We start from the raw sequence: 11,824 nt of genomic DNA on the forward strand, positions 1-11,824 counted from the left end.
GGTGAAGGAGGGCTATAATAAGCCTTCTGTGGCCACTCTCCACCCCCACTGCTGATCAGACACTCTGGGATGATGCCCAGTGGGTATGCAGAAGTGAGACAAGGTAATGGGAAGACTGCTGCTCTAAAGCAGACCCACAGACTAACCTTGAGCCCTGGCTCAGCCACTTACTAGCTCCTCACCCTGGACGAATGACTTAGTCTCTCTGAGCCTCAACTTGCTTTTCTATAAAATGGGGGCAGAGAATAACTATCTTCAAAGAGTTGTTGTGAGAATTAAATGATATCATGCCTGGGGCTTCCCTGGTGGCGCAGTGGTTGAGAGTCCGCCTGCCGATGCAGGGGACGCGGGTTCGTGCCCCGGTCTGGGAGGATCCCACGTGCCGCGGAGCGGCTGGGCCCGTGAGCCGTGGCCGCTGAGCCTGTGCTCCGGAGCCTGTGCTCCGCAAGGGGAGAGGCCACAACAGTGAGAGGCCCGCCTACCGCAAAAAAAAAAAAAAAAAAAAAAAAAAAAAAAAAAAAAATGATATCATGCCTGTAAAGTCTTAGCGCAGTCCCTAGCACACAGCGCTGCCTTGATAAAGATTACCTATTATCAGTAGGGTCTAGAGGCCCTCGCTGGACTACACTCAGGTTGGCCCCCACTCCTATGGGTCAAAGGAGCAGCAGCTACGGATGGGTAGTGGTGGGGAATGGTGAAAAGGGAGGATGCTTCAGCCTGGCCCAACTCCAATGCAGAAACAGGGCTCAGCTGCCCACATGCTCTCCCTTGCGGGTGCCTGGCCCTCAAGGGTTCCTTTGCCTGAAATAAAGTTAGAAGCAGAGGATGCAGTTCTTCCTGGCTCTACTGAAACAGGCCACAGGCAGCGTGACTGCAGCCACAAAGGGCCAGACGCTGTGATCTACTGCTGCAGGGAGGAACAGCGGGCCAGGTCAGACACCAGAGCCAAGCTGAGCAAACAGACCCCAAAAGACAATGAGTGAAACCTGGAGGGAGAGAAGGGGCTGGGACCCGATTTCTCATTCTAGTGCATGTGTCCTCAGGCTCTGGGGGATTAGAGAACTCCGGGGGCTCTAAGGGGCCTTAGGAGATCTCCCCAATCCCAGATGCTCACCACATACGTGAACAAACTAAGGTCTACAGCTGCAGGGCTCCAGGCCCGGCCTCCCTGGCAGTGCAGGCTCTTCCTCAGCCTGGGATTTCACCAGAGGGCACCGCTAAGTGGGATGTTCCTGGCAGAGAGTCTCTCCTACACAGGGCAGAATGGAACTCTTTACTCCGACTGGCTCATGCAGGCCCAGGTTCCTAGGGCATCTAAGAAGAGCTGCCTTCTAGTACCAGAAAAAAGCCCTCACCTGACACAAACCTCTCTTTTCGCCTCCGTATTTCAGAAGAGGCTCCCTAAGCCCCATTTTCTCTGTAACAGTGCCCCCCGCCCCATATCCAGGGCTGGCACACCCAGCCCCCGCACAAGTCTACCCTGAGGTTCTGTTGCCAAGATCCCATGAAGGTCAGACTCCTTCATTAATTTTTTTCAGCAAACATTTACTGATCACCTATTATGTGCCCGATCTAGCTGGATACAGCAGTCAGCAACACATGACCCCTCTTATCAAGGAGCTTACCTTAATAAGGAAATGATACTTGGTTAGGAAATGATACTTATCAGGTCACTATAATGAAGAGTGACAGGTTTTTTTATCTGTTGTGTGGACACTTCTACAGGGCCCTGACTCAACGGCAGGGCCAGAGGGAGAGGGGTGTGTTCCTAGCAGCCAAGAACAGCATAGGCAAAGGCCCAGAGGGGAGTTGATCTGTTCCAACCAGAGCAAAACACATGGGGCTGAGAGCTAGAGGGTAAAGGGGAGTAGAGTGAAGAGGACAGCAAGGCCCTGGAGGCCAGAGTGGTATGGGGAGTTTCTCAGGAGCAGAGAGACCTGGCCTGGTTTATGCTTTCATCAACATTGAGACCATGGGGCAGTGTCCCCCCCGCCTGGGCCTGTGGGCCTGATAATTATGCAAACACTTTCCCTGTAGGAGCCCCAGATGGAAGGCCTTACTGTCGGTGGTGTCAGAGTTGTCGCTGCTGATGGAGTACTTTCGCCTCTTCTCTTCCATCTGCAATGAAAGGCAGGCCCCATTATACTCACAGGCGGCTTGGGAAATCCTCAATCTCTCAGAAAATTGCCCAATAACCTACCCCCCCACACGCACCCCACTGCAGAGAAAGAGTGAGAACAAGGTGGTGCCCTAGCCTTCTCCTCACCAGCCTCACCCTCTCCCCGCCCACCTCCATGGGCCCTGGGGCTGAGAGAGGGGGCGGCATCTCCCACCTCCTGAGCCCAGAGCCTCAGACAACGGAGAGTCTGGTCAAAGACGACGGAGGGGGTCAGCAGCCCCAGAATGAACAGAGACCAGGACCTGCCCAGTGCCAGCTTCCACTCAAGGAAACTCAGGCCCACCGAAGAATCCACTCTCACCTGCAAGTTACAGGTGGTACCCTGCTGGGTGCTGAGGAGGGAGGGCACAGGAAACAAGACCGACTCTTCCAGGAGGACCAGGTTATGGGAGCTGAGGGACAAGCCAGTCCAGACAGCACTGAGGGCACATACTGAGAGCGGCAGCCAGAGGGGTGTGGAAATGGGGTGGGGGCAGGGAGGCTGCAAGCTGGGACCCCGAGCCACACCAGGCCCAGGGTGAATGGGCTGGGCTGGGCTGCCCTCCCTCCCCTCAATGTCCTTCTCCAGATAGAAGTAAAAACCAACTTTCTCTCCACTACAGTATTTAACTTCGAGGTAGGAGGGGCAGCTCTCCCATCCTGAGCTCTTTCCCCTACCCATGCTATCTCAGTTCCTAACAACCTGGGGAGTTGTGAGCTATTAGCTTCTTTTACGGAGGAGGCTCAGTGCCTTGTCCTGCTAGTGACTGGCTGAACTGGGATTTGAATCCACGTGGTCTGATCTCTGAGCCCACACTGAGCTGCCTTTGTGCCCTTGTCAGCTCCTGCCTCTTGGAAGTGCTTTCCCACCCACTATTTCCTCTAATCCTGCAGAGTCCTGGGTGGCAGAGCCTGCTCTTGTCCCCTCTTGGAGGGGAGCACACTGAGTGGCTTATTAACCTGCCCCGGGTCTCACAGCTAGTCAGTGGCCGAGTCCTAACGTGAGAAGAGACCTGGGACTGAGGGCCCAGAGTGCTTTCCACCGTGCTCCTGTCAGTCTAGACCCTGGGCTGCCTCACTGTCCACAGCAAAGGACAAGGAGCCAGTGTCAGTAGGGAAAAAGCCCCGCTGCCCGTCCCAGCTGCAGGCCAGCCAGGCTCCCCACCCCCACTCGGAATCCCATTTGCCACCTGCTGTCATCTCAAGTCTGCTCATGCCCAAGCCTGGGGGTCACCTTATTTGACTGTGGCCCTGCAGAGACCAGGGAGCATTGGCTTTCTAAGGTGGGGTGTGACTACCCAGAACTCTGAGCTACTCAGAAGTACCCTCCTGCCTCATACTTGACCTTAGCCAGGAGCTTCTCTCCACCCCCGTGTCCCCAGTAGCAGGATCAGGATGACAGGAAGGTTCACTGGGGCTGCTTGCTGCCCAGCTCCAAAGGTGCAGGCAAAGTGCTCTCTAGAGGGTGTGGGGGTACGGAGGGATGCCTGGTGGTAGCATGGATGCCAAGGAGGCAGGAACAAGAGCTAAAACTGCTAAGCACCCATTGCTTGGGGAGGGGGTGCGTCCTGGTACACAGGGACCTCACTGAGGCCTCAGAACAGCCCTTTGGTGCTGGTGGGCCTGATGGCTGCTTCCCTTTTGCAGCTGAGGAAAATGAAGCTCAGAGGTTAAGTGACTTGCCCAAGATCACAGTGCTCGTAAGAGGTCTGACTCAGAAGACCATGTTCTTGACCTTTAGGCTACCCTGCCTCCGTGCAGCAGAGTGCAAGCAGCCCAGTGGCTCAGGTCATACACTGAATGGGGCAATAATGCTCCACCACCCACAGCTGCCTATCCTTGCTATCCTCTGGGGTCTGAGTGTGATGAGGTGACTTTAACAGAACTCTTGACTCTAGCCTACATCTTGCCAACACAGCCCTGTCACAGGTGGAACAGGAGCAGGGGGAGAGGTGCTCTAAGTGCACCCACCTGTTTTCTCCTGCAATCCTCTACATGAATTGCATTTCTCTTCATTTCCAGAAAAGGGGCACTTGTAAGCCAGGCTCTCTCATAGCATATAAAGTAGGAGCACTGGATTCAGGGAGGCCAAGTTCAAATCCTACCTGCACCCCTCAGTAGACCAGGGACCTTGGAAAAGACACACCTCCCAAAGGACACAAACTGGATCTGGAATTTTACATAAATCTCCTGAACTTAAAATGTTGGCAACTGATTCAGATTTTTAAAACACTTTGAGAGGGCCAAACTAAACACATCTGTGGGCCAGAATCAGCTGGTGAGTAAATGAGAGCAGTATAAAGCCCTTAGCACAGTGGCTGGCACTCCGTATGAGTGCTGGTTCTTAATTCCACAGCGGACTCGGGCCAGGTGGACAGTCCTCCTAACCAGCACCCACCTGAAGGCCTCCTCAGCGAGGCAGTGAGCCTGTACAGTAAGCAAGGTCCCCTACAACAGGACCTCTTGACTGCCAATGACCTTCTCACTGCCTAGGACCAGAGTGCCCCGTTGGCGTGCAGACCTGCACCCCACCCTCAGCCAGCCGCCCGTCCAACCTGCCCTCCGTGAAACACCCCCGAGTCCTCCTTAGCAGTGTGTTATTAAGGGAGCAGATTCTGCGGTGGCTTAACTGGAATAATAACTAGGCTTCAGAGGGAAACCACTGCTTTGCTTCTTCCCTTTGAGCCAAGTCTGTTCCAAAGGCCTCCCTGCCTCAGGTGAGCCTCTACTGTCAGTGGCTAATGAAGCCCCAAATGAGGCCTGGGCTCCCCTGCGGCATAGCATTTTGCCCCATGAAGGCCCTCTCCAACCCAGCAAAGGAGACAGGGAGTACTCTTTTACCAAAGCTGAAATCCAAGGCTATACATGCAGGTGGGGGATGGGAGTGCCAAGACATGGTCTTGGCCTCTGGTTTTCCTTTTCCACTGCCTTCCCCAACCTCTCCCAAAGCAAGGTCTGCTCTGGGAAAATACCTCAGGGTCACAAGGCACTTGCTTTTAGGGACAGAAAGTGCTCCTGAAACCTTACCTACAAAGAAGACTCTGGGAAAGAAAGTGTCCCCTTTTCCTGCCATTGCCACCAGCCCACTTGCACTCCCACACCGTCCCCAGCACGGAGACACACACGGCTGTCCTTCAGGTCCCCTCTTTGAGTCTCCTCAATGAGCAGCAGCCCACAGCCTCCTCCGCCCCACCGCCAACCCTTGCAAGTCCAGTGGGCACTCCCTCCAGGACACAGAGAGAATCCACCCACCTTTCCCCTATCTCTACTGCTACCATACTGGTCCAAGCCAGTCTCATCTCTTGCAGGACTCCTCATTCATCTTCCAGCTTCCGCTATGGCTCCCTCATAATCCAAGATCCACACAGCAGCCAGAATAATCTTCAAAAAGCATAAATCAGATCATGTCATGCCCTATTTAAAATCTTTCAAAGGTTTCCTGCTGCTCAAAGGGCAAAACTCAAGCTTCGGACCATAAGACCCTACGTGATCTTACCCCTGCCTACCACAAACTGACCACCGCCCCCATCCCCACCACTTCCCAGCCACACTGGCCTCCTTTCATTTCCCGAAACAAACCAAACAGTCCATGATTCAAGACCTGTGCACAGGTGTGCTCTCCGCCTGGAATGGTCTACGCAGCCTAGGCACATCTGACTTTTCATCCTTCAAGTTTCTGCTTAAACATCACAGAGGTCTATGCCAGCTGCCTTATCTACAGAAAGCCAACCACCCAATCAGTCAGCTTCCTCAGAGCACCCATCACAATTTGTATTTGTTGAGCTACTTGTTGAATGTCCTTCTCCTTGGGAATATACGTTCCACGAGAGTAAAAGGCGCAACTGTTTGGATCCCTGCTGGTGCCCCAGCACATAACAGGGGCTTGGTACACATGGAGTGCCGAGTGTGTTCTTGTCTCCTCCCTCTAGAAGTGTGGGACCACACAGCCCAGCTGGCCTGCTCACAGCTTGCGGGAGCAAACACCCCAGCCCAAGATTTCGTCCCGTTTGCATAGCCCGCCTTCCCTGTCTTAACCTCACACATTTTCCAGGAGGCTTTATTTGGTTGGGCTCCTGGCTAATGATCAATGTCAACTCAGTAATAGGGCAGCAATTTGGTGGCAGATGTTTTCTTGGCAACACTAGCCATTGGTCTTAGTGGGGGCCTCGGGTCTGGACTTGAAACACCAATGCCCAATGCCAGCCCCCTTTTAAAGACCTTCCCACAAATAAACTCAAATAAACACCCTGGGCCTCCATTAACGCCCTTCCAGCTGACCCTGGAAACAGTGGGCCTTTCAGGCCTGCTACTGCAGCAGCTCCCTAGGCAGTTAAAACACCCCAACCTGGCCTCTGGCCTCTCCTCTCTGGGGGCCACCAGGTCTACCCAGCCTGCCACCACACACAGCAGGATTTCGTCTTCCTCCTTAAAAAAAGAGGGGGTGGGGAGGCTTTCAAGCAGGCAATTTACCATTCCAGACACAATCTTTCAAAGAGAAACAAAAACTCTCCCTGTCTGAGGCAGACCACTAAGGCGTGTATGTAATAAGATGCTAATACAATTTAATCATATTTCGGCTGGAAAACCTGTCCTCAGAGCCTGCTTGTGTCGGGAAGGCCAGACATTCAGAAAACAAGAGCTGCACACTCTTAAACCATTTTAAACGGGGGTCAGAGCCCCACTCTTTCCTATCTCTCATTAACTTTGATGCCTTCTCAGGGACAGTAACTGCCATGACAAAAGTGATTTTATATACACAGATGCTCAAACTTACTTCTCCGATCATGGGGGAGCCTAACCCTCCTCCAACACCCATCATTGCCCACCTGCAATTCCAAGTGTCCCAGGGGGCACCCATCTCCCCTAGAACTCACTGTCCACACCCACCCTCCAGTCCCAGTTCTGGGGACATACCAAGGGGATCCTGGGAGACAGAAAGGGGCTTTGTCTACTTTGTCCTTCAGCACCTTCGCACCCTACCCTCCACCTCAGAGAGGGCAAAGCTCAGTCCACTCGCTCCCATGGATGGCTGCCCATTGGCAACTGCAGGGTCCTTCTGATCCCTTCTTCAGAGAAGGGAGCTGGCTCTCTGGCCTAGCCTAAAGGGGAGAGATCAAAGGTCAGCTGCATTGGGGTCCTATCCAGGTCATTAATAATAATAGTAAGAATGGCTAATACTAATCAAGTGCTTACCACATGTCTGGCTTTGTGCATAGTCTTCTTTATGCAATATATCGCTTAATCCACACACTCACCATGAGGTAGGTACTGTTATTAACCCCAATTGCAGATGAAGAAACTGAGGCACAGAGCAATTGCCACAGCTGGTGACTGCAAAGCTAGCATTCAAACCTAGACTGTCTGGCTCCAAATAGTGCACCTTGCCCCCCTCCCCACCTAGGAGGTACAGTGTACAATGCACAGACCTACAACTCCCAGGTATGGCTAGGGTATTCCAGATTCCTATGGGTTTTCTGAGAATCTTCCTGGGTTTCTCATCTTTGAGACACATAGTGAGGGTCCTATGTGGAGGACAGGGCAAGCAAGGGGTACCCCCCCTCCTCATAACTCTGACTTGGCCTCCCCTTGGAGAACCTAAAGGGAAAACTGTGAGGCCCACAAAGAGCCTGCTGGATGAGCTGTTAAGAATTTGGACTGGAAGCCTCTGACTTGGGTCTTGGGGATAAAACAAGTACCTCCCTGTTAACTGGAACACTGATTAACCAGAATACCTTGCCCCCAGCCTCAAGGATGTGGAAGTCAGTGTCAAAACCCTAACCTCATGATTCTGGAAGGACTTGGGGGCTGGGGACCAGCAGTCCCACCTCACCTGTCAATGAAAGCTAAGTGGAGATTTCTGACAGCCTCTTGGATCAGTGTTATTGGCTGTTTAGCCAGGCAATTTAGGGAAAGGAAAAGCCAGTCGGATGGGAAATGTTCTGGACACATTTGCTGCATCCCGAGCCCAAACAACTCTATCCTTAAACACTTCAACTCCAAAAGTGCTGGGGAGACCCTTGGCTAAACAATTTCAAAACCAACATTCACTGCAAGTCTTGCTGCCTGGGGCGAGGACTTCCCTCGGTGAGGCATTTGCTGTGGAACCAAATGCTTTTCCACTCTAAACAACAGCCAACAACACTTGGGACAACTGAGAGGCCTCCAGATCAAACAAACATCCCTTTTTTCCCCTACCATGCAAACTTTCTCAATAAATTATTCGCCCACTTCGGATCAAAGCCTGTTTTTGCAGCCTGTGACCTAAAAAGCAAATAGCATCTCTTAAACATAAAAGCCCTCCTCCCTGCCTGGGTCGGCTTTATTACTCATTCCTTCCTCTTACAGTTACTCTGTTGTTATTTTCCTTCTCTTCTTGTTAGATCACTTTGCGAGTCCCAACCCGCCTGAGGAAGATGGGATGGGAGGGATGGTGCCTTCACTTGGGGCCCTAAGGTGGGAGAAGAAGTCAGGGTAGGGGAGAAGCCAGCACCCTGGGAACCCAGGAGACAGGGCCAGGCCTGGTTGGCAGCTCCCTGCCCAGCTCTTCTGCCAAATGTCCTACTGGGAATTTTACCAGTGAAGGGAGGGAGTTAATGCCACCCTGGCAGGAGGGGCCAGGCAGCCCTACCACCACCCAGGCCCAGGACTCGGTTTGCAAACATAAACGTTAAAGGGACATCCTCACAGCTTGTCTGGACTCAAAGCTCAGGGCTCCTCCCCCTTGCAACAAAGGCAAGGTGGCAGGTCAGTCGTGCCCACTCAGCTCCTCAGTTCGCAGTGCAAACACGACGCCTCCTGATGACACCCTGAAAACTCAGACCCTATATGAAACTTTGTGTCTTGGAATCCCGCAGTAGATGGGGGCGGCGGGGGCGTGGGGTAAAGGAGTGGGAGAGAATGTTAAGCGCGGGGCAAGGTTTGGGAGTCTGCAGAGACCAGAGGCGCCGGATGCTTCCTGCCCTTGGCACCGAGAAAAGGGAAGCACAGCCCTTCCCGTTCCCAGTAGCCCAGGGCAGGAGATCTGCGTTCAAGGTGCTAAGGAAAAATGTCCCGGCCGGCAGCAGAGGTTAAGAGGATTGGGAGGGGGTGGCGCGCGTCTCCAGCCTGCCCCTAAAGGCAGTCCGGGGGACAGCAGGCTGGAGGCGCGCCGGCGTGATTCTGACCGCGGGAGCCGGGAGGAGGAGCCGGAGGTGGCTGCGGGGGGCTCCGGCCCAGTCGAAGGAAGGGCAAGAAGCGGTTCGGGCCGGGGGTGGCGCCGGGAGGTGGCCTTGGCCCTCGGGGCTGGAGGAGGGGCTTAGGCGTAGCGGGTGAGGGCAGCCGAGCCCCTTGGGGGGTGGCAGCTGTGTGTGTGGGGATGGTGTGTGTGTAGGAAGGGTGGGTGTCCTGGGCCTCTAGAAGCTATAGCGAAGGCTTCCTGCTTGTCTCGCAGACATTCCCCTTTTCTGACATTAAAGCTACGAGTCATCAAGCTGACCCCCTCTCATCCCTTGGCCTGAAGAAGAGGGTGTCTCAGGGCCCAGGGATAAGCGGGAATGGACCGGAGGGAGCCACAAGTCTGCACCCAGGCGGGGAGGAGGCGGGCAGGAGCGGCTCCGCAGGCGCAGGCGAGTGGGTGGGAAGGAGGGAGGGAGAGAGGGGAGAGGGAGGAAGGAGGTGAGGCCGGGAAGATGCCTCTGCCGGGGGCGGGGCGGGGCCGGGGATCCGGGAGAGGGACTGCAGCGGTGCTTGGTGGGGGCGGGGGCTGCAATGTCACTCATTTGGGAGTCAGGTGTGTAAGTCCCAGGCTCGGGCCGCCGCTTGCCTACATCTTCCCGGTACTACCCAGGGCTCAGGGGTGGAGGCGGACGGCAGGGGACTGCAGAACCGTCCCCAGAGCGGGACGCGAACCGGCAGACTTGGGAGAAGGTAAACAAGGGCCACGCCCCCTGCCGTCGCCCCGCGGGCGCGCACCCGCCGCTCCGGCCGCCGCCGGTACATTTCCACTCCCAGCGCTTCTCCCCCGCTGGACTCCCGCGCAGCCCTGGAGGGGGGGCTGCCCCCGACCCCCAGCCCGCGCCCCCCGCGCTGGGACTGCGCACCCTCCATACTCACCTGGAAAGGGTATCCCCCGCCCCTCCAAAAAACTGTGCTTAATTTGTGCAGAGCCTCCGCGTCCGGGAGCTGAGCATGCTGCCCCCGCGTGCAGAGCCCGCGTGCACCCAGCCCGGAGAGGGGGCGACAGGGCGGAGGCGGTGGCCCCCGGAAGGTGTCTGGGACCGGACCGGCTGCACGTGAGCCCAGCGCAGGGTCATGTGCACCGGCTCAGCCCGGTTCGGCGCCCGGACGTGCTGCGTATCAACAAAATAAACTCGGGGAGACAGGAGGGCAGATAGCCCCGGGTCCTCCGAACCCACGTCCCCCGCCGCGCGACCTCCTCTCCGCACAGGTCTCCAGCCGCAGCCCCTCCGCCCTGCCAGAGCCCGCGGGGCAAGTTGCAGCCCCGGCGCGCCCCCGCCCGCCCGCGCCCCCTCCCCGGCCCGGGGGCGCTTTGCCGCAGTCATTAATAAAGAAGGTCGCCAAGCTCACCCTTCCAAAAGTTGTTGTTGCATGCGCCCCTCTCAGCCTCCCCGCAATGTACTCTTTAAAACACGACTGACCAACATGCGCAATCTCTCTCCCCTGTGCTGTGCATCGGCACCCCCCCCCCCCCCCCCCGCCGCGCGCTGGCTTCCTAGAACAAGCAGCCAGCAGGAGAGAGAGGGAGCGAGCGAGCAAGAGAGAGAGAGAGCGCGAGGGAGCGAGGAGCGCTGGAGATCTGTTGCAAAAACACAAAATAACGCCGTGGAGATGCGCAGGGCCAGTCGCCGGGGGCTGGATCTTACCTTGCTCCGCGGTGCCCTTCCGAGGGCCGCTACCCCCGGCTACGCGCCGCGGCTGGGCCGGCGTGGGAAGGATGCTCCTGAAACCCGGAGCTCCTGGGGCCGGCGCGGGCGGGCGGGGGGCGCGCATCCATCCGGGGTCGTGGCGAGGGAGGCGGCCGGGCCCGTGGGGTCCCCGGCACCGCACCCTGCCGGGGACTGTCAGCCCGCCAGACCTAAGCCCTTGCCGCTAGGAGCGGGTGCAAAGTAACTCCATGGACGCTTCTAACCACCCCCCCCAAATAGCCTCCAACTGCGATGGCCGCGGTCGGCACCATTCACCAACCCCCCTGTGTATGTTTCTGTTTCTTTTTAAACCAAGACTTCCTTGTGATCTCTTTAGAAAAAAAAAAAAATGTGTTGGGGTGGGGGTGGGGTGGGGGCGGGCGGGAGGAGCGAGGGAGGGGGAGTAGCCACTTTTTTCTTATTCACTCGGATTTCCACTCCTGACACCACCCCCCGCGCCCCTCCACCCCCCCCCGCCCAGTTGTTTGGCTTCAGCTGCGGGTTCAGGTAGCGTTGCAGGCCTCCGGGGGGAGGGTACCCTGCCGGACCGCCCTCTTGCCTGCACCTCGGGCCTGGACTCCCCACGGGCTCTGGGGCGCCCCCAGCCCGCCCTGTCCCCAGGGCCGGGCCCAAGCGGCGGCTGCGCCCGTGCAAGTCCCATCAGGTCTGCTCACACTTCACACACTCACACACATACCCCGCCCCTCCACTCTCTCACTCACACTTTCTGCTCACACCCCGCCCCCTTCGCGCCCCAGACCCG

At 56.4% G+C, this 11,824-nt stretch overlaps 1 protein-coding gene across 2 annotated transcripts in view; it reads right to left on the reverse strand.

The window, feature by feature from the left end:
* Window positions 1-11,333, reverse strand: part of JADE2 (jade family PHD finger 2) — a gene marked incomplete at its 5' end in the record, with an annotated part of 46,806 nt that extends 35,473 nt beyond the window's left edge. The window contains 2 exons of one of the 2 annotated variants that reach the window (XM_079702558.1): window positions 2,061-2,118; window positions 11,289-11,333. In XM_079702558.1, the coding sequence (XP_079558684.1) occupies window positions 2,061-2,118; window positions 11,289-11,333 (103 nt within the window). Of the gene's footprint in view, window positions 1-2,060; window positions 2,119-11,288 lie in introns of those variants that run through there. The other variant, XM_079702559.1, reaches the window with a different exon arrangement.
* Between the last annotated feature and the right edge of the window lie 491 nt (window positions 11,334-11,824).

The sequence above is a fragment of the Hyperoodon ampullatus genome (assembly GCF_949752795.1).
Source record: "Hyperoodon ampullatus genome assembly, chromosome: 4".
Classification (NCBI taxonomy): domain Eukaryota; kingdom Metazoa; phylum Chordata; class Mammalia; order Artiodactyla; family Ziphiidae; genus Hyperoodon; species Hyperoodon ampullatus.